The sequence below is a fragment of the Amborella trichopoda genome, chromosome 4, assembly GCF_054954075.1.
Source record: "Amborella trichopoda isolate Santa Cruz 75 chromosome 4, AtrichopodaSantaCruz75HAP2 v2.0, whole genome shotgun sequence".
NCBI classification, from domain to species: Eukaryota; Viridiplantae; Streptophyta; class Magnoliopsida; order Amborellales; family Amborellaceae; genus Amborella; species Amborella trichopoda.
This window is the reverse complement of record NC_142339.1, coordinates 33,774,855-33,796,038: the sequence shown is the minus strand read 5'-3', so window position 1 is coordinate 33,796,038 and position 21,184 is coordinate 33,774,855. Positions and strand designations below refer to the sequence as shown.

The 21,184-nt window shown below is 36.5% G+C and overlaps 1 protein-coding gene and 1 non-coding gene across 2 annotated transcripts; one reads left to right on the top strand and one right to left on the bottom strand.

The window, feature by feature from the left end:
* Positions 1-10,549: 10,549 nt before the first annotated feature.
* Positions 10,550-12,918, top strand: LOC18428700 (transcription factor GTE7). Its single transcript, XR_016053978.1, has 2 exons — positions 10,550-12,536; positions 12,601-12,918. It is a non-coding gene; the product is annotated as a transcription factor GTE7 (transcript).
* A 949-nt stretch (positions 12,919-13,867) lies between these two features.
* CYP707A4 (cytochrome P450, family 707, subfamily A, polypeptide 4) lies at positions 13,868-17,543 on the bottom strand. Its single transcript, XM_006838000.4, has 9 exons — positions 17,410-17,543; positions 17,012-17,330; positions 16,738-16,887; positions 16,374-16,622; positions 16,151-16,243; positions 15,974-16,052; positions 15,480-15,586; positions 15,264-15,382; positions 13,868-14,262 (listed from the first exon to the last, which is right to left on the bottom strand). Exons 1-9 carry the CDS (start codon positions 17,487-17,489, stop codon positions 14,139-14,141), a joined length of 1,320 nt encoding a protein of 439 aa, XP_006838063.2. The 5' UTR covers positions 17,490-17,543; the 3' UTR covers positions 13,868-14,138.
* Positions 17,544-21,184: the final 3,641 nt, after the last annotated feature.

Genomic DNA, 21,184 nt, shown 5'->3' with positions numbered 1-21,184 from the left:
TGGATTTGTAAAAAGAGAGATATTGATTTTATATTAATTTAAATATTCAAATATGATTTTATGGGCCCACCATGACAATTGGGTGTGACCCATTGTGTGCCACCTAAGATGGCATCGCCCACCTTGAGGACTTTCTAATTGGAAGAGCTCAAGCTCTTGGCTTGAGGAAAAAGACAGATGTGTTTGGGAAAGCTTGTGCCTAGAGAAAAATTTGAATCAATTTTTTATATGTGTGTGAAGGGTCGAGCATAAAATAAGAAAGCATAATATTATCATATATTAATTTCTTATTTGAATTAATTATGAAAAAATGGTTTAGGAAGTGCACGATAATGGATCTAGTACCTTCTATATGATCTTGATGGCCTATCTAAGAAATGGACAGCTCATATCTCTCACTCCACAAGTCACCCAAGATCAATGATACATATTCAATCTCAAATGAAGAGGTAAACCATTGACAGCTCATATCTCTCACTCCACAAGCCACCCAAGATCAATGATGCATATTCAATCTCAAATGAAGACACCTTAAAACCCTTAATACACTATAAAAAGGGGAGCACCCTACCAAATATTATGTACACCACCTTTCCGTATCTCTCTCTCATACCCATATTGGGGGCACGCCCCACTCTTAGAAATCTCACTCTTGGAAAGTTTCACTCTTTCTCCCTTATGAAAACTAAGGGGCACACCGCTCTCTTGATCTTTTGGAGTTCTCTCTTCTTATGATGGGGCCAATGGTTTAGGGTATGGTAGAAGAGAAGCTATCTCTAAACTAGTTTACCAAAGGGGGGTTCACCTATGGTTGAATTTTGTGATTGAGAAGGGGTTCATGTTCGATTTGTTTGGCTTGGCCTAGACTAGCTTTCCCGGTTGAGATTGAAGGTTGACCATCGATCCCGCATCATCGGAAGCTGGTGACTCGGGGTGGAGTGTAAGAAGCCCGGTTGAGGTAATCTTCGACACCTTCATTTGTTTCTGGCATATTTATTTGTTGTCTTTTATTTCTAAACATAGGTTGTGTTGGTTTTTTGTTATTGAAAAAAAGGTTTTGAATGGCTTCAAGTTCTAGGGATCCTAGTTGTATTCTTTTCTTTATGTTTGAAGTTGTTTCATTGTAAAAGGACTACTTGTATAAGCCGTGAAAAAAAAAAAAACAAATTGAAAAAATAAAAAGGAATATACACTCCGACTAGATCACATGAGTAGTTCTTTCAGGGTCCAATTTTTATACCTGACCAAAACATGACCCGAATACTATTCGGGTCAAGGTCCGGGTCTGGCCAGACTCAACCCGTTACCACCCCTATTCAAATAGAGGGACACAAGTTGCAATTAAGAAAAAAAATAAAACCAACAAAACAGTGATGGAAGTGAAATATTATCTAAAAAATACCAAGTGATGTGTGATATGTAGAAGCGTATTTGTATTACTAGATCCAAAATTGATGCAGATCCATAGATTGATAGATTCAATATTTTTGTTTTAAATTTTTAGGGGACTTAATTTTTTCTTTATGGGTGTATTTTTATTTTTTTAGTTTTTATTAGGGGTTAATTATTAGAAATATAATTCGTATGAGTTTTTAGGTTAATATAACAAACTTTGTTTTTTCTTGCAGATTGTTTTTTATAATGCAGTCCCTCACTCTTTCTTTTTGGTTTGAATGAGTTGTTATTTTTTGTTTTATTTTATTTTTTAACTCACCCAGAAAAAAGTTGTTATCTGTTTTTCAAATGGTGAAGTTTGTTCTTATCCACGCATACGAAACATGGAGTAGGAAGGTTGACATAGGATAGGAATTTTTGCAATTATCTATTAGAAACGAAAGGACAGAAAAGTTAGGAGGTTTTGGACGTCCCATTATAAAGATGATGATTTAGCGTAGAGAGAGAGAGCTTTTGGGTTCTGTTTTTCTTTTCGTCTCCTCTGGTTCATGTGGTGTGTGGCGGAGGACTCGAATCCCCATGTTTACATCATCTTTTTGCGATTTTTTTTCAGTTTTTTTTTTCTCTAAACGAACTGCATTTTCCGGTTTTACATCAGGTGATATCAGAACGTCAATCGATTCCTGTCAGATCCTAGCGTTGTCGATATGGAATTATGGGCCGTTGATGTGGTGCCAGGTACTGGAAATGAGCCCATCCAGCGAGAACAAGTCATCTAAAACATTGAGATATAAGACTTGAAGAGGCAAATTGAGAAGCTGACCCAGCGGTTGGCACAAAACCTAGCCCCAATACACTATAATGATGGTCGTGAGTGAGAAGCTGCTTTGGAGAACCCATTGTATGCACATGCTTCGCATTGAGAGCTTCATGTTCAGGAGAATAGATAATAGGATTTAATTGATCTACATGATTTGAAGGAGAGCAAGATTGATTTTGAGTTAGGTCATACTGAAAATCAGCAAGTTGTAGATTAGGATTTGCCACCAATTTTTGATACATACATAAATGAAGAAAAAGATCTTGCAAGAGATCCGATCTACGATGATGATTAAGATTTCGTGGTTGAATTAACATCAGATGAAGAAAAAGATGAATGACTCAAAGAAGAATCAACAGGTGAAGTTGGTTCAATCACCGAAAGTTTTTTTTTTTTGTTTTTTTTGGGTAAATCAGTGGAGGAGAAAGCTCCCTACCCGTTTTTCATTTAAGAAATAGAAAGTTTACAGCTCATTACCGTAAAACCCTAGAATAGGGCACCTATGCCAAATTATGAGTTAAAGCAAGGAAAATAAAATCCGGTGGACGAGAACTCCAAACAGTAGCTCTTTGATAAGATGTAACCCTCTTTGCAAGAATATCAGCCACCAAATTGGCTTCACGAAAAATGTGGGAAATTGACCACCCACACTTAGAGAGACGTTGTCGACAATTTACTGCCACCGTATGTAACTTCCATGGAGGTCACTAGCGTTCATAAATAACATTAACAAGCAATGCTGAGTCACTTTCAATGTGAATAGGGTAGCACTGTAGCTGATCAACTAGGATTAAGCCTTCTTCCAAAGCGCAAAATTCCGCATAATGCTTTTTTGTTATATTTTAAGGCTAAGCATAAACAATTTTAACATGGTTACATGTATGAAATGATTCAATTTCAACAAGTTTATGTGGAAGAATATATTCTATCGGCATACGGTGATCCTTTCTTTGAGGGTTTTTCAGTTTCAATGCACAATCGATGTATTTTTATTACTGCAGTAACCCATAAGTCCCATGATTGCGCTTACAATATTCAGTTTGACGAAGGTTACAGGATTCACGCATAATCCTTTTTAGGTTTATCAAAACTTAAGGACAAGTTTTCTCCAACCATATAGAAAAATGATGTAAATCAAGAGATGGATAGATTCAATATTTTTATTTTTAAATTTTAGGGGACTTAATTTTTTCTTTGATTTTATGGGTATGTATTTTTTTTATTAGAAATATGATTACTCTGGGTTTTTAGGTTAGTTTAATAAAGTCTGTTTTTTTCTAGCAAGGTTTTTTTTATATAAAGTCCGTTCAATTTAAATGAGTTGTTATCTGTTGTTAAATGGTGAAGTCCGTTCTTATCCATGGATATGAAACATGTAGGAAGGTTGACATAGGATGGGAATTTTTATAGTTATCTATTAGAAAAGGAAAAGAAAGACTAGGAAGTTTAGAAAGTAGTATAAATGGGGTGGACATCCGATTCTAAAGATGATGATTTTTGGTTAAATCAAAAAAAAAAAAAAAGGAATAGAGAGAGAGATAGAGAGAGAGAGAGTTTCGCTTTTTGTTCTTCTTTTCATCTTCTCTTATTCTTGTGGTGCATGGAGGACTCGGATCCCCATGTTTGTGTCACTTTCTTACAGTTTTTTTCAGAATTTATATTTCTCTCTCTAAACGCAGCTATATTTACCGGTTGTTGGCTGCTGGTAAATTTTCACCTTTATCAAAAACTCTAAGATAAATTATGGATACTCAATACTTTCAATATCACATCCATGACTCAGTTGTTTCTTTTTTTGCTTGACCCCTTAGTCAAAAAGTCATTGTTTTAAAAATTAAGCTACCATTTTTCTCATTTACCCTACCCATTAAATCTCTCTCTTTCTAATGCAGGGAAAAATATAATTATAATAAAAATAAAATAGTAGATGAGAGATTATACCCTTTCTCAGTGTCTGTAAGGGAATCCACCCCAAAAACGATATTTTCACAAGACCAAATTTTATTCAATTTCAATATCTGATCATTCTCTAATTATAATGAAAGAACATCTCCCTTTAAATAAACTTTAGAAGAAAAAAACCCACAAAGATAATTTTCTCTTCTAGGTACTTTCCCTTATTTTATCTCTCCTTCGTATTATCTCTCTCCTCTCTATTTTATCTCTTACTTTTTCTCTCTCTCACGTACCATCCCTATTTTCTCTCTTTCTAACTTTCACATTAGCTTTTTTTTTTTTTAACCCTACCCTTGTTTTCAATAGATTGGGGAGTTACATTTTGAAAGAATTAATTGGGGGTGTCAACGGTAGGGATGGATACCATGATGTGATAACTGGGTGTAGGGTTGCTACCACCCTGACCCAACCCCTTTCCTACATTAGCCTTTTTGAGAGTAAAAAATAAGTACCACTTATTATTTCCTAAACCAAAAGATATTTACCTTATCTATATGTTATTTTCTAAACTAAAAAGATATACCTTTCCAAAACAAATCACACACCCAACTCAGGCCCTCCCAACTTATCTCTTCCAATCCCTAATTAAAAATAAAAAAATAGATAATCTTCAATTTTTATTTGCATCATTCTCCCCGAGTCGGGAGAAGCTCTACGTCGACCTTATCTAACTCAAATCTTTTAGGGGCGTTCTCGAAAGTTAGTGATGTAGTCCCACCATGCGCCTCGATTCTTTTTCTTCATTTTTTTCGTTAAGATAATTCATTGAATGTTTTGTGCTTATCTCGAAGTAGAACACAATGATCTTAGGCTCAATCTTAATTTCTCCTATATACTCACTTGTTTGGATTTCAAATACTGCACATATCTTTGATTTTTAAAATTTATTGCAGATTGGGGTTATCTTTGTCGTCTATATCGAGATCTACCTCTCCATATTCTTGTTGCACATTGGGGTTATCGTCGTCGTCTTTTGGCTCTACCTCTTCGTATTCTTGTTACTCTGATTCCAATTGCAATCTATGAAATACATCTCATAGACGTTTTTGTAATACTTTGTTAATACTCTCTATTAGGTCTTCTTTGATTTTATCAGATCTTTGATCGAAGCTCCCCATAACTAGATTAAACATCTTAGAGCTCTGATCTCAATTTATGTAGGAAAAAAATAATTATAATAAAAAAAACAGTAGGTGAGAGATTAGGGCAAGCTTTATATGCTTCCCCTACAGGATAAAACTTATATATTTCCCCTTATCCAACCGTCCATTCTGAATGGAGGGCTAAGGTTGCCAATATCACAATGTAAGATCTCTACACTATTTTATTTTTAATTTTTTTCTATAAACTATTTTTACACCAAATTTTGGATGCCCAATTCTCTATTAAACTCGCACTAGCAAAAATATATATAAAAACAAATTCAATAAAATAAAACGATCAAAATACCCCTGAAAGATTCAAAGGGTATTTTGGTCATTATATTTTATCAAAAAATTATTTTTAATATTTTTTATAGGTGCGCCCCAATGAGAAGATGACACATACCAAATTTCATATTCATAAAATTTGTATAAAAAAACTAAAAATAAAATATTTTGAGACATCGGATCTAAGATCAAACAATGAGTGACTCTCTTGATTAAAATTGAACGGCTCAAAGGTAAGGGAAGCATAGATCTTCTATGCTATAGGGGAAGTATAGAAACCTTTCCCGAAAGATTATACCTTCTCTCACGGTCTACAAGGGAATCCACCATCAATGAGAGTATATACCTAGGGTGTGCAAGGGAATCCACCCCAAAGGCGATCTTTTCACGAGACCAAATTTTATTCAATTTTAATATCTGATCATTCTCAATTATTATGAAGAAACATCCCATTTTAAATAAACTTTAGAAAAAAAAAAAAAAACCCACAAAGATAATTCTCTCTTCTACATACTTTCCCATATTTTATCTCTACTCCCTATTTTCTCTCTCACGTACCATCCCTATTTTCTCTTCTTATAACTTTCACATTAGCCTTTCTAAGAGTAAAAGATAACTACCACTTATTATTTCCTAAATCAAAAGATATTTACCTTATCTATATGTTATTCCCTAAGGGCCTGTTTGGGTACATAGATTCCTAATATATTGGATATTGTCAAAATCCACCTTTTGGATTGTTCAATGACTTGGATACTTAAAATCAAGAAAATCAAAATCATGGAAATAAGACTTTCTTTTCCATGATTTCATTTCCACACCAAAACCTGTTCTTTTGCATTTCTAAGGCCCATGGATTTAACTCATTGGCTTCCTCGACCGGAAACATAGGGAGTAATTGGTAGGTATGAAAATTTTGGAAAGAGAATGTACCTAAATTTTTTAAAGATAGAAACTATCTAAAAATTATTAGAGAGAAAAACTATCTCAAATTTAACTTTTAGATAGAGAAAGTATATTAAAATTTTAGAGAGAGAAAGTATGTTAATTTTAGAGAGAGAAAGTATGTTAAAATTTTAGAGAGAGAAAGTACCAAATTTTGTTAGAGAGATTAACTATTTCAAAATTTTAGAGAGAGAAACTATCTCAAATTTTAACTTTTAGAGAGAGAAAGTATGTTAAAATTTTAGAAAGAGAAAGTCGGTTCAAATTTTAAAGAGAGAAAGTACCAAATTTTTTTAGAGAGATAAACTATCTCAAAATTTTAGAGATAAACTATCTCAAAATTTTAGAGAGTGAAACTATCTCAAATTTTAAGTTTTAGAGATAAACTGCCATATTTCAGAGAGAGAAAGTACATGTAAATTTTTAGAGAGAGAAACTATCTTTTTTTTAGAGAGAAACTATTTCAAAAATTTTGAAGAGAGAAAAGATCTCATATTTTAATTTTTAGAGAGAGAAACCATATCAAATTTTTAGAGAGTACCTAAAAACTTTTAGAAATAGAAACTCTCAAAAAATTTAGAGAGAGTATATCAAATCTTAAGTTTTAGAGAGAGAAAGTATTCTTAAAATTGTAGAGAAAGAAAGTATTCTTAAACTTTTAGAGGGAAACTATTATAAATTTTAGAAAGAGAAACGATAAAAACAAAATTTAGGGAGAGAAATATCTCGGTTTTTAGAGAGAGAAACTATCTCGAATTTTGTGGTTTAGAAAGAAAATATCTCAAATTTTGAATTTTAGAAGGAGAAAATATATTAAACTTTTATAAGTAGAAATTATAGAAAATTTTAGAGAGAGAAACCACCTAAAATTTTTAGAGAGAGAAACTATTTCAAATTTTTTGAAGAGAAACTATCGCAAAATTTATGTTTTAGAGAGAAAAAGTATATTAAAATTTTCAAGAGATAAACTATATCAAATTTTAAATAGAGAAAGTACATAAAAGTTTTAGAGCGAGAAACTATTTCAAAAAAATTTAACGAGAGAAACTATCTCAAAATTTAAGTTTTAGAGAGATAAAGTATCTTAAATTCTAAACTTTACAGAGAGAGAGTATATCAAAGTTTAGAGAGACACTATATCAAATTTTAAATAAAGAAACGATTTCAAAATTTTAGAGAGAGAAACTATCTCAAACTTGAAAGTTTTAGAGAGAGAAAGCATCTTAAAATTTAAGAAAGTAACTATATCAAATTTTAGAGAGAGAAAGTACACAAAACGTTTTCGAAAAAAAAACTATTGCAAAAATTTTAGAGATAAATTATCTCAAATTTTAGCTTTTAGACGGAGAAAGTATCTTAAAATTTGAAAGAAAAGTTATATCATATTTTAGAGAGAGAAACTACTTAAAAATATTTAGAGAGCGAAACTATCTCAAAATTATTGAAAAGGGAAACTATCTCAAGTTTTAAGTTTTAGAGAAAGAGTATCTTAAAATTTTAGAAAGAGAAAATATATTAAATTTTAGATAGTATAAAGCACCTAAAATTTTAGAGAGATAAATTATCTCAAAAATTTTAGATAGACAATTTCAAATTTTAAATTTTGGATAAAAAGTATATTAAATTTTAGAGAGACAAACCATATCAAATTTTAGAGGGAGAAACTATCTCAAAATTTTTATAGATACACTATATAAAATTGTGAGTTTCAGAGAGAGAAAGTATATAAAAATTTTAGTGAGAGAAATTGTATCAAGTTTTGTTACTAAACAATAGACATAGAAGTGATTGCAAATCATCCATGAATTTTGTATATAGTTTATCCAAACAAGAGATTTGAAGAATCCATAACAAAAATCCTTAATATTGAAAATCCATAGATTTCCATGGATTTCAAATATCTAAGATTCCTAATTTCTTCCTATCCAAACAGGTCCTAAACTACAAAGATATGCCTTTCCAAAACAAATCATGCACTCAACTCAGATCCTACCAACTTATCTCTTCGTATCCCTAATTAAAAATAAAAAATAAATAAACTCTAATTTTATTTTCATCACTTTCTCACTCTACCCGTCCTCTCTCTCTTGACCATCCCTCTCTCTCTTTCTCTCTCTACTTGCCTCTCCCTCTACCTTCTCTCCCTGTCCCGGTAGAGAGAGAAAAAGAGATTTCATGGGTAGGGTAAAGGAGGTGAATGGTAGTTTTATCTTTAAACAATGACTTTTTGACTAGAGATAAAAGCAAGAAAAATATTAACCAGGTCATGAGTTTGATACTAAAAATATTGGAGAATAGAATGTCTACAAAGTTCATTTTGGAGAATATCCACAACTTTTCCAAACTCCTAATATTTTAATTTAATAAAAGCATTATGTCCAATTTCAATTATTCAATAATACAATTGATCGTACCACAATTGTAAAATTCCTATTTTTCCATGAAGCAAGCAACTTTTATAAAGTGATCCCAAAAGGAGTTCGCCATGTGCATGCAATACCAATGCCCAACATTTACACTCCTTTGGCCAAACGAATTCATGGTTTCCATAATTTCAATACATCTATAAATAGGAATAATAATGGTAACAGCAGGTCAATATGGGGATGGATGGTTAGCTGATTTTGCCTTGCACAAAAACCATGGAGAGAGAGAGAGAGAGGTACCTCCACATCAACATGGGGGTGGAGGTGAAGGCGTACACGGGTGGCCCCAAGGATCCCAGCTCTGCTATCCCATTTCACATGATCATGTAAGGTAAGTCACAATTAAGAGAGAAGCTTTCTCATAAAGCCTTGGAGAGAGAGAGATGCAGAGTACCTAAAGTTGGTCAGGTAGGGGACGGTGCCCTCCACCATGAGGCTTCGGTCTCACTCACTCCCCTTGTGACACGTGGGTACAAAACCTTCCATGAGAGCACAGACATTGCCGTGGGCATGTGGTCCAGTATGTTGGTTAGAGTTTGGGGATTTTCGGCAACATATTAGCTACCATTGTGTCGTATTTGGGGTAGTTTCATCAGTGTTTTCAATTGTAGGTAGATCCATGGACCTGGAGTGGACAATAAAGGTTGAATTGATAGTTCTTTTGTAGTAGTGGAAAGGAAAATAAGATAACGCTTTACGGATTGCGAGGTAGCCCATATATTTACTCAAATCTTGTAATTATTCTATGATAATAAAACATTTTCTGTAATCTGGTTTAGGGTGAAACATTTGTACTTGTGTGCTTAATGGTGATTGGTTATTTATTTTATTTTATTTGGCTGTTCATGGGTATTTTATTTGGCTGTTCATGGGTAAAAATCCAACTTGAGAGGTAGCAAATTTCTTGACGTCTACTACTAACCAATCAAGCGCAAGCCGTTTGATTTCCCATTTTACTTCTACTAATTTCATCTCTTTCTTCTTTTTTAAATGTATTACATGATATAGGGTCCTTGGATGTACAATTTTTTGGGAATATGTGAGTTAGTTTCAAGGTATTAATGTCGTAGGGGATTCACCGAAAGAGAGTATAATCTCGATTCCCAACACAATATAATTACAAGTGCATCTGAAAAATGAATGTGGAATTGTAGCATCTCCAAGAGAGGATAAATACATGTGCTTAAAACCTTTTTAAAAAGATTATCAGTTTTAGTTTTAAAATTTACTTGTTTTCTTTCTTTTTATTTATTTATTTTCCCAAATTCATGGTCTCCATATTAGATAGTACACTTCGTTAAAAATCCATCTGAAAAACGGATCTAGGCGATGCATGCCTGCATAAGAGTCCTAGGACTCGTAAAAACCACTTCCTTTATGTAATTTATGCATTAGGATGACACGAGTCAGCTTTTCACGAATTTGGGTTTTAGAGCACAATCGTAGTACACGACGTAAATAACGGGGAATACAATTCTTGCATGGATTCATCCTTTTGCAGCTCTGGAAATGGTAAAATGATGCGGATCTATGAAGAAGTAAGATGAACAGTGCAAAAAAGAATTCAGATGTGCTAGTTTTAAATTTAAAAATTGATCGCCGTGGTAAAATTATTACTAAAATCAATATCTAAAATGGAATTTGGAAGAGAAATGCACTTAAAAAAGTGCATCGCCAAAGGCATTGAAACCCGGCCCTCTGTACAAGAAGCTTGACAATTAGTAAATATAAAACATCACAAAGTTCGACAAAACTACGTCAAGACCTCGAGCCCAATCGAACTTGAACCACCAAAAATTACAATCAATGTGACTTTTTCTTTTCTTTTTTTTGACAAAATTACCGCAACGATCGCATTATAATTTTCTGTTTTTTCTTTATTTTCTTTTTATTTTAATTTTCATTAGTAGGCAGTGCCCAAAAGTTTGGGGCTACTTCGCAAGCAGTTCGAGGTTCGAATCCTTGGACCTGTCCTTCTTTCTTGAGCGTTCCAATGTTCGAATCCACGGACCGTCCCTGAACATACCATAGTTAAATGTTCAAGGCAGTGCGAGGTCCAAAGCCTTGGACCGTAACTTAAGTTTTTAAAAAATTGCGGTCTGAGAACTTCAACCTCGGATTGCTTGTGATTATATGCAAAAAAGTTGGTCCGAACATTTGAACATTGGACCACTATCTGATCCCATTTAAACCTGAAAATCCTATTTTCTTTTTGTTCTATTTGTCTCTTGACCGTCAACTGACCCAAGATTCAACGAGAGGATCTCCGGCCACATTACCACAATTCTAATGTGATTCCAAAAATCAGGTAAGTTTTGAGTTTTTATTTATTTCTCTTTTATTGTGTTTTGAAATTTGGATTGTTAGATCTACCGTTAAGGCTTTTTGAAAGGGAAGTTGGATTGCTATGTTTTAGGTTGCAATTGAAAGGAGATAATTAGGGTTTCTAGAATCAATAATATCACCTGATAAAACAAACGGTTATCAAAAAAAGTATTAGGAGAAATCAACAAATTCATGAATATCTTCTTTTGACATATGAGGATTCTTTTTTTGTTTTTGTTTTGAATCTACTGCAAAATAATTAGTTTGTGTGTTATGCTTTAATTTATACATGTAATTAATTTTTATAATTTAGGAGCAATTTGGATGTACCCAAAATTATAATATTTTTGGATTGCAATTCAAAAAACTTGTGTAATTGATTTGAGGTGTTTGGACAACCACAAGATTTTATTAAACTTTTAGATTGAAATAAAAAAAGTCTCCAGTATCAAAACAAAAGTTGTATAAAACCAGATTTGAATTGTTTCGGATGGAAGTGCGGCTTGTGCATGGAGACTCCCACCCTTTCTCTCTCCTTCCCCTCCCTGTAACCCTGCTCTCTAGATGGGAACGACAGACCCCTGGTTCTGGTCGCCCACCTCCATTGAACCTCCAAACCTTAGATTTAAGGGCTATTGCCCTAAAGAGAAGAGAACCCCTAAAGCAAACCAGTAGTATAGAGCCTCTGAGTTTGTTATGGGGAAAGAGATGATGCCCGCACAAGAGAATAAGAAGGTTTTTGGTGGATCCAAGAGGCCAAATCCAGTAACAAAGGTTCCTGAATCTGGTAAAAGAACGGCAATTTCTTTTGATCTCAGATTTCATGAAGACGTGCAGCCAAATCTTGACCAAGCTCATGAAGCATAAGCATGGATGGGTCTTCAATGTCCCTGTTGATGTAGTGGGAATGGGGTTACATGATTACTATACCCTAGTCAAGAACCCCATGGATCTTGGCAATGCGAAATCTAGGTTAAACCAGAGCTTTTATTCAACCAAACTTGAATTTGCAGCTGATGTGAGGCTCACCTTCCACAATGCCCTAAAATATAACCCCAAGGCCCATGATGTAAACATAATGGTTGAGCGGCTTCTAGGTTTTTTCGAAGAGATGTGGAACCCTGCTTTTAATAGGTATGAGGAGGAGAGGCGAAGGGTTGTTGAGGAGGCTCACTGGAATTCCTTTTCTGGTAAGTTTCCAGTACAAAAACCAGCAGCTTCGCCAGAAATTGAAATGCCGTAGAGAAAAGGCAAACCCTAAAGCGCAAAGAAGCCGGATCCATGGATGCTACCCACTAGTGTGAAAGACCAAAGTAGGGGGAAACCTAGTTGGGACAAGACTTGTTCAGCTTGAAAAGCAGCCCAAGTCTAACGCAAGAGACCCAAATAAAAGAGAGATGAGTTTTGAGGAGAAATAGAAGGTTAGCGCAAGTTTGCAGAATTTGCCTTAAGAGAAGATGGACCAGGTTGTTGAAAGGTTTTTCTCTCATGATCGCTGAATTCCAGCGATTTTTGGCCTGAAAATGGCGAGATTTGGTCGAGGGTTTTTTTGACAAATCAATGAAATTAGACATCCAAACAGTTTACCAACATAATAAAATAAGATAAGAATGTTTTCCAATTGAGGTCGAAAAACTTCCATTTTTTTTCGCTGGGAATATTTTTTTGTTTGACATCCAAATTGGGCCTTAATTATTCTATAACTCCTTTGTAGAATGTGCATTGCTCAATTTGTAATAGCACCTACAAATTTATTGAAAATCTTCTAATATCATGAGTTAGGGTCAAATTAGAATGAAAATGCTAAATTTTATTGTGTTTTATTTTGATTTTATTTTCTTAAACTAACTTGATTCTTGGAATCTACCTGAAATTACGATAACGATGCCGAAAATCCACCTGTTGATGTTTAGCTACTCGACGGTTTAGAGAGAGAGAGAGTGGGGGGAGAGATAAGTGCTAAATAGAGAGAGAGAGCACAAAAAGACAAAAAAGGTTTGCCGCTTTTAAAGTGATCGCATGGCGGTCCGAGGATAGAGAGCTCAGACCAAACTAGACATGAGCAATGCTCATTCCAGATAGTGGTCCAAGGTTCCAATTCTCTTACTGAAGGTTTTTAAAGAGTAACAAGTGGTCCAAGATTCTTTTACTGAGGTTTTTTAAAAGGTAACAAGTGGTACAAGGTTACAATTCTCATACCGTAAATTTTTTTTCATAAATAACAAGTGGTTTGACGATGTGAACCTCAGATCATCCCAAAACTGAGCTCTAATTAGTTCATAGGGCGGTTCGAGATTCCCGTTTTTGGACCGTTGTTGTTTTCTACCAAAGAAAGAGGGAGAAGTTCAAGGATTCGTACCTCGGACAGATTGAGAAGTGCCCCCAAACATTCGGGCACTAAAAAAAACTTAGTGTTGACGAACCTTGGTTGTAATTTCCGATATGTACGGAGCATACCATATTTTCGGATCTTTTTTCAGGTCGGTATGTAATTTTCTCTAAATCAAAACTTCCATGGTCACATTGTTTCTCACTAGTAAAAACTGAAAATGTGAAACAGAGGATAAATATTAGCAAGAAAAGGGATTATATTATATTCTAGAATAACAATTGCAGCAATACAGGAACAGGATGAAAACAGAACCCTCTCCCTCTTTGTGAGAGAGTCAAGAACTATGATATCATTCTCCTGTATTGCAATGTGTTGTTACATGGTGAAAATAAGGGGGTTTTCTCTGAGGTTGATCCTGAAATTAACCATGATGTGGGTCAACTTTTGCCCTTTCTCCCTCAAAATCCAATCTCCCTACAGTTTGTTAATAATAGGAAAATTTTCTCTTTTTATTGATTGGAATTTTTATGGTCCTGAATTGCTGGGTCTTTATGAAATCTGGCGAGCAGCCCATCTTTAGGGATGGGAAAGGGGCAGTATTGAATTCCATGTCTAGGCCCCACCACCTCCCACCTGCACAAATAAAATGATTCTGCCTTGTTAGAGACCTGGCCCACTCAGGATCTTTTCCTACACACCAGGCTATTCAAACATTACCACCAAATTTTGGAGGCAAAATTCAATGGGAAATTATATTGTGATCCATCTGACCGTTGAAAATCTTTGGTCACAAGTGCCACCACCCTTGGGTTAATGGATACAAAGATGAAGATGGAGAATTGGACCCACATAACATTGAGTTACCTCTCAAGACTTCTGTTTATGATGAAACGGTGATTGACATTTATGACCATAGATTTTACATGGTCATATGAATCAACTATAGGTTTTAGAAATAGATGGAGAGAGAGGGGGGAAATGGCGAGAATGGTCACTGGTCTAGAGATTTCTTTGTCTAAGGACAAGATAGAAAGATAACAAAAATGTCCATTTTTGAAAGATGAACAATAATGTCCAAATTCTAGGAATTTCTTTCTATAATTAAGAAAAAGAATCAAACATTAACATTAATATCACTCCCCCAAAGGACAATCAAGTTATATTTTGGCTTTAGGGGTTATATTTTGGCTTTAGGGGTAGGTGAGATTGTTTCAATCTTCGACATTAAGGTCACAACAACTAGGTTTTAGGGAAAATTATGATACCTATAAAATGAACTTTGTAGATATTCTATTCCCACTATTTTTGGTTTCACACCCCATTACCCACTTCACTCTTCTTTCTTGCTTTTACCCTAGAGAGAAAGAGAGAGGGGGTAGAGAGAAAAAGAGAGACAGGGAGGGTGGGGAGAGAAAGAAGGAAGATTTGATTGGGGTAGTTTAGTCTTTAAAATATATACTTTTTTAATTAGGTAAAAAATATTGAGTAGGTTATGGGTGCGATACTAAAACTACTAAAAGATAGAATGTCTACCAAGCTCATTTTAGGGAAGTACTTATAATTTTGGGTTAATTTTTTTTACTCAAAAACTTCTAAAAAAAATTTACTCATTTATATAAATAAAAAAATCAAACCCGAAGTTGGTGACAAGGTGGTGGAGTAGAATAAGCATCTCGAGCTTCGCAAGCTCGTTCCCTGGGCAAGCATGGGCTCCAGTTCCAAATGGCAGAAACGTATTTAGCTTTGGCGGCACCTGCTTTGAACACGTAGGATTAAGGCCCTTGCTCCATTTCTCATTTCTAATCCTTAAGTCAAACGAAAAGATGATAGCGTAGATAAGGTTTACTGACCTGGAATCTGGACGGATCGAATCTGTGGGGATCAGGAAAGAAATCCGGATTGTGGTGGATGTTCCTAAACAGTGGCATTACTTTCCATCCTTTCGGAATCAGGTACCCTGCTCCACCACCACCCATTTTATTAGTTACCGATCCAAAACTTCTTTTAGCTCTAGGTACCCAAACTTATTTTTAGCTCTGAAATTATTATTTGGTGCTTTTGATCGCCGGAAATTATTTTTTAACTTTATGATTTAGATTTAGCACACAACGGCTCTAGGGTTCTAAAATAATGAGCTGATTCTTTTAAAATTTTAACAATGAAAAATTGAGTAGGAGGCCTTTTCTCCCCATTGCTTAAAAAAAAAAAAAAAAAAAAAAATCCAAATTGGAGAATAAAGGAAGAGCCCTTAACACGTAAGAGATAGGAGAGAGAGAAAGAGAGACAGAGAAGAGAGAGGGAAATAATGGTGTGAGATATGAACACGCGACACGCATCTACTTACCTTTGTATTCAACGTCTGCAATTGCTTCCCTAAACGTAAAGGAGAGGATGCTCGCCATTCTCAGTGTCTCCGAAATAACCTGCTTTTCATCACCACAAACCTCAATCTCTTCCTCCAAATTAAAGTGCTAAATGCATGCCCATTCTCGGGTCGTGTTTTCGCAGCAATATAGCTTACCTTAGACGTTAATGGCATCGCGTTTCTGGTCTGTGCCCATGTTACAGAATTCCTCGCATTCTCATTTGCTTCTTGAATGGCCACATGCTCAGCCTACACCCAAATTCACAGGCAATTCGTAAGGTGTATGTATGATGCATTGTTTTCGTGTTTAAATTTTTTCAAACCAAATTCAGTTCTGAAACTCAAATGTTGCCATGAATATGTTGTGTGTTTTGCATACCCTAACAGCTTCGAGGAGCTTGGGGTTATCCACTAAGTACTTTAGTACCCAAGTGAGCACACTCGCTGTTGTGTCCTGTGCAGCAAAGAGAACTCCAATGATGTTATCTGATATCTGCTCGTCGCTAAGCGGCTCGCCGTTTCCGTCCCTGCTCAGCAACAAGCTTCCCAATAATTTCTTCTTTTCCATTGCCTTCTCTCTCCTCTCTGAGATAATCGTACCCAGTATCTTACTCAGCTCCTTCCTCGCCTTCACAGCAGAGTAGAATGAATGAGTTCAGGTTAGGCCAAAGCAAAGAAAAGGAGAGGACTGGAGGCTCAATTAAAAAGCTCGAGGTCAAAGCAATGGTGGCTGCTCTCCCCACCTGAACTGCGTTTCTGTAGAGGGTGCCTGGGATCTTGTTGGGAAAAGAATTGTAGCCCTGGTCTACCACACAGTAATTCTTCTTGAGCTCCTCTTTATAATGCAAATCTAAACTCCCGAATATGGAAAGGATCCCCACGTCAAAAGTATACTGCAAAGTGCAAACCCAATCACAAATGTTGAGTTGAGCATCATATTGTAAAGAAAGAATGCAACACAAATGGTTATTTCCTTTTTTTTCTTTTTTTTTTTAAATCCTGTTGAATATGCAGAACCTTTTTCATCTCTAAGAATGTGTTAATAACTCGTCCATCCCATGAGTCGAGCAAGGGCAGAGCTATGGCTTCGATGTCAGGGACAATCGAGCGGATGACTTCTGGAGAAAGAGCACCCTGCACAAGCTTACGAAGGCGGGCATGGTAGTCACCCTGATGGAAGAAGATAGCATTGGGGCCGATCATCAGCTCCTTGCTTTTAGGGTATGTGGGTTTGAACAGGTGGGCCTGGTTCATCAAAACAAACCTCGCCGCTTCCGGGCTAGCCAGCATTATACAAGGGCACCCCAACAAGTGGGTCTTGAATATCTCCCCATATCTGAAAACCATTCACCAATTAGTTACCACCTAATTCTTAACAAGTTATAAAATGCAATTCAAAAGAAACAGAGAGACACCTTTTCTGTTTGGCTGCAAAGAAAATGTTAGGGTCGTGAGAGTATAGTTGCAGTGTCTCTCCGAGAAATGGCCAACCCATTGTGCCAGGAGGGAGCTTGGTTGTGGATTTGAATGTTCTTCCTCTGTTTTTCACTAAGAACCCAAACAAGAGCGCTGATAAAGCAGCAGCGAAGCAATACAAACTCCACCCCATCACAAATGACATCTCTTTTCTGCAGGGGAGCTGAAAGATATGGAGAGAAGCAGGGGTTTATATAGACAGCTAAAAGCTAGGCTAAATTAATGAGGATAAGAACGGGAACCCTAATTTTAGAAGAGGAAAACCTAATTTTGAATTGAGAGATGAACGTTACAGGTTAAAAGCGAACAAGTGCACTGAACCCACAGTCTATGAACCCTTTCTTTCTCTCTCTCTCTAAATTTAGAACCCTCTCTTTTTCTCTTTCTAAATTTAGCAAAGCTTAGTCGATAATTTATACACCCCGACTCAAGGGTTCTCACATGTGTGAAGGACTCCTGCCACGTTAAAGGCGCAGGCACCACTGCACCCGAATCCACGGCCCGATCATGTACACTAAAATCTGCGGTGGGATGACCTCCACCGTTGACATGAAAGCTGGTGTTGCGTAGGCCGTCCGATTCTCTTCGATCTTCTTATTTTGTTTTCTGAGCACTTTGATACGCTGTAGTAGGGGGTGGGACCCCAACCGGGGCAATGGCGTCCTGCAAACGCCCCACGGCAGCACAAGTGAGCCCACGTCAGAAGAAGTGGGCCCCGGTATGATGCCGTAGGGAGGGATGGTGGGGAGACGTGGAACTTTCGCGAATGGGCCCCGCTAATATAGTGACATAAGGTGGTAGGCGGGCCCACCCAGCTGGCGAGACGCATGTCGCTACAGGGGTGGCTGCGTCCTGAGAATTCTGATGCGAGAAGCAACGGAGGATGCAGTTGCCGTCCAAGCCCCCAAGACGGGATGTCGGCGTTGTACGGCAGACCGGACCCCTCCCATTTCTCGACCACATTTGGTAAGTACTGGAATTACCCTTTCTTAGTAGCCGGGGGTCAAAATATCCTCTTTTCAAGGGTTATAAAATAAAGGGATTTTCTATGTGACCCATCTATATATATGTATATTATATGTGACCCCAAGTCTAAACAATTAGCTCAGAGTACATAGTTGAGATAACTTCAGTGACAATGTCTCAAGCTAACTCTTAACCGTCAGATTTTGATCAGGCGGTTCATATTTTTTAGTTTTTAGTTTTATTCTAAAAATAATTTTGAAGCAAAATTAGAGGCATGCATAGATTTTACATGGGCACATGATAAAAAATAATAAAATTCTATTTCTGATGATAAAAAATTACCAGAATACATTGTGGTATGAACAATAGTAGCCGCTCGATCTAAGAAGTGGGGTCACATAAGTGTTGTTGTGAGAAGCTGAGAGCAGTAGGAACTGAACTTGAGAAGTAATACCGCAAGCATCAACCGCTAAACTCTCATGCTTAGGCCCAATTCATAAAGGATATAGGGAGTTGTTGCAACAAAGAAAATTAGTGAAAACTTTCCCATAATTAATAATAAAATCATTCACGGCACGCTTAATTATGGAAGCAACCCTTTGCATTCTAACAGCTTCCTACTTGGACATTGTTTTTAGGGATTGTCTACAAAGAGACCATCATGTGCAAAAGATATATGGTCTATTTGTAGATAATCCCTTATTTTTAGACCTCCATGCTGTCATGCTACCCTCTTGCGCCGTCCATGAGGGAGCAACATGTGAAAAGAAATTATATACTGTACATTAGGTTAACATGGAATGTGTATATTCTAATCAATATATATGGGTGGATACTCCAAAAATGCATTGCCAAATTTAATGAACTAAAAACAAGGTTTTAAATAAATACAAGACTCCAAGGGAACAACCAGAGAATAACACATTTGGAGCCAAATTCGCCTATGTATTTCCATATTACAGAAACACAGGGTCGTTATATATCACATATTGGAAAAGGACAAGTTCCAGAGGTTTAGTCCTCTATTACAATTTACATCAACCTGACATAGGCCAAATACCCTTAATTCGGGCCTTGAAAATTGTAAGAAAGAAAATATGCAGCCATACATAAATATAAACAATACCATGGGCATATGGGCACATATACCTGATCTTCAATGCAAGGGTACTATGATATGATCTATTCTTCTTCGAGATTGGGCTTCAAGTGGCTTGGAAAACTATAATATCGCTCTATCTATATCAGATATGGATATGGAAACAGTCATAGAAGGGACTGATTCTAGCGATACAATCACTCTCTATCTCTTTCTCATACTATCACGCTGATTCAATTCTCTCAATCCAAAGGAATCAAATCCCCTTTTCATCAAGGAAGGAGATTTATATAGATTTTTCAATTGATAACCACGAAATATTTAATCCTTATCCATCTACTGATCTGTATCCTCATAATTACAAAGTGATAAGCACAAAAAATATGATCCTCGTATATCCTTTGATCGTACGTCTTCATCTTCTTAATCAAATCTGCAAAGTGATAATTATGTATTTAAAATTCTCATACAGGTGTCTGGTTGGGGCCTGGTTTTCGTTTCAGTCCTCCCGCGGACGGGGTGTGCCTGCGCAGGGGAGAAAACCCTCTCTCAAACAACTGCGGGGATCCGTGCATGTTGGGCATCTGTGGGTGCGCGTGCGCGTGCGCGGGCTCTCCTGAGCGTGAATAGGAACTAACAATGACAGAGATTTTTATGTCGGGGGTACGCTTGGATGCATACCTTGCTGTTTGGGGTTCGCAGGACACACCCAAGCAATTCGTCATCTTAGAACAATTACAAAGCCCTCCTGCTGTCTGCCAGCACGGTTTGGACGAGGACTCTCTTCAGGCTTTCAAAGGATCTCTTCTCTCTCTCTCTCTCTTGGTTGCAGCTCCGATGGGGCTCTATTATCCCTCCCTGTGATGATTCCCATAGAGAGGCTGACTGGCTTGCAGAGAGAGTACGAGAGAACCCAAGGGTTAAGACTCGTGGGTTCACTAGCGACCGAGCATCTGTTGCGAACACGGGTTGCTGCGCGGAGCAAACGATGTGTGGGGGAAAAGAGAGAGAGGGCTCGGGATGTAACCCGGCTTGGGAGAAAAAGTGAATGGGTCTACGCACTCAGAGATATTTTCTCTCTCTCTAGGAAGGAACGGGGACACGCACTTAGGGGTATTTTCTCTCTCTGAAAGTTTTCTCTCTCCTCTCGACAGGATTAAGGGTTCAGAAGCAAAAGATGAGTGAAAACAAGCATTATGCCTCTGTTTTAGTGATGAATAATCTGCCCTTTTACAAATGACTTAAGCTTGTTTATATAGAGAACACACCGAACAGGGGTGAATGCTAGAAAACTAAGCTTAATTACAATTAAAAAAATCTAAATAAATTCTTGAAATTAGGTATAATGACCAAAACACCCCTAAAACCTTTTATACTAATGACAAAACCATCCTTGCCTGAGGGTCTTTCTACCATTGCTAGGTCTTAAAAGCTTTTCTGAAGACTTGTAGCGATGGTCCAGTTGATTTGTTGTCGTATCCTCAGTGTTTGATCTATTCTTAGCATTTTGACGCCCTTTAATCATGCTGAGGAAGCCTTTTCCTATGGGGTGGAAGTCCAGTTAGATTTGTTAACTTTGATTGCTAATTCCATTCAACCTGTGATGATCTGAGTCTTTATCTTGTTTGTAGATAATATAGGAGACCGTC

Bases quoted from the DNA above. Each gene is read 5' to 3' on its own strand.
- CYP707A4 (XM_006838000.4), bottom strand. From the start codon at position 17,489: ATGGGTTGGCCATTTCTCGGAGAGACACTGCAACTATACTCTCACGAC. The intron at 16,244-16,373 runs GTATGCAAAACA...ATTTGGGTGTAG, and splicing joins AGCTCCTCGAAGCTGTTAGG to GCTGAGCATGTGGCCATTCA. The intron at 14,263-15,263 runs GTTTGATTTTTT...TTATTTGTGCAG, and splicing joins CACCTTGTCACCAACTTCGG to GTGGGAGGTGGTGGGGCCTA.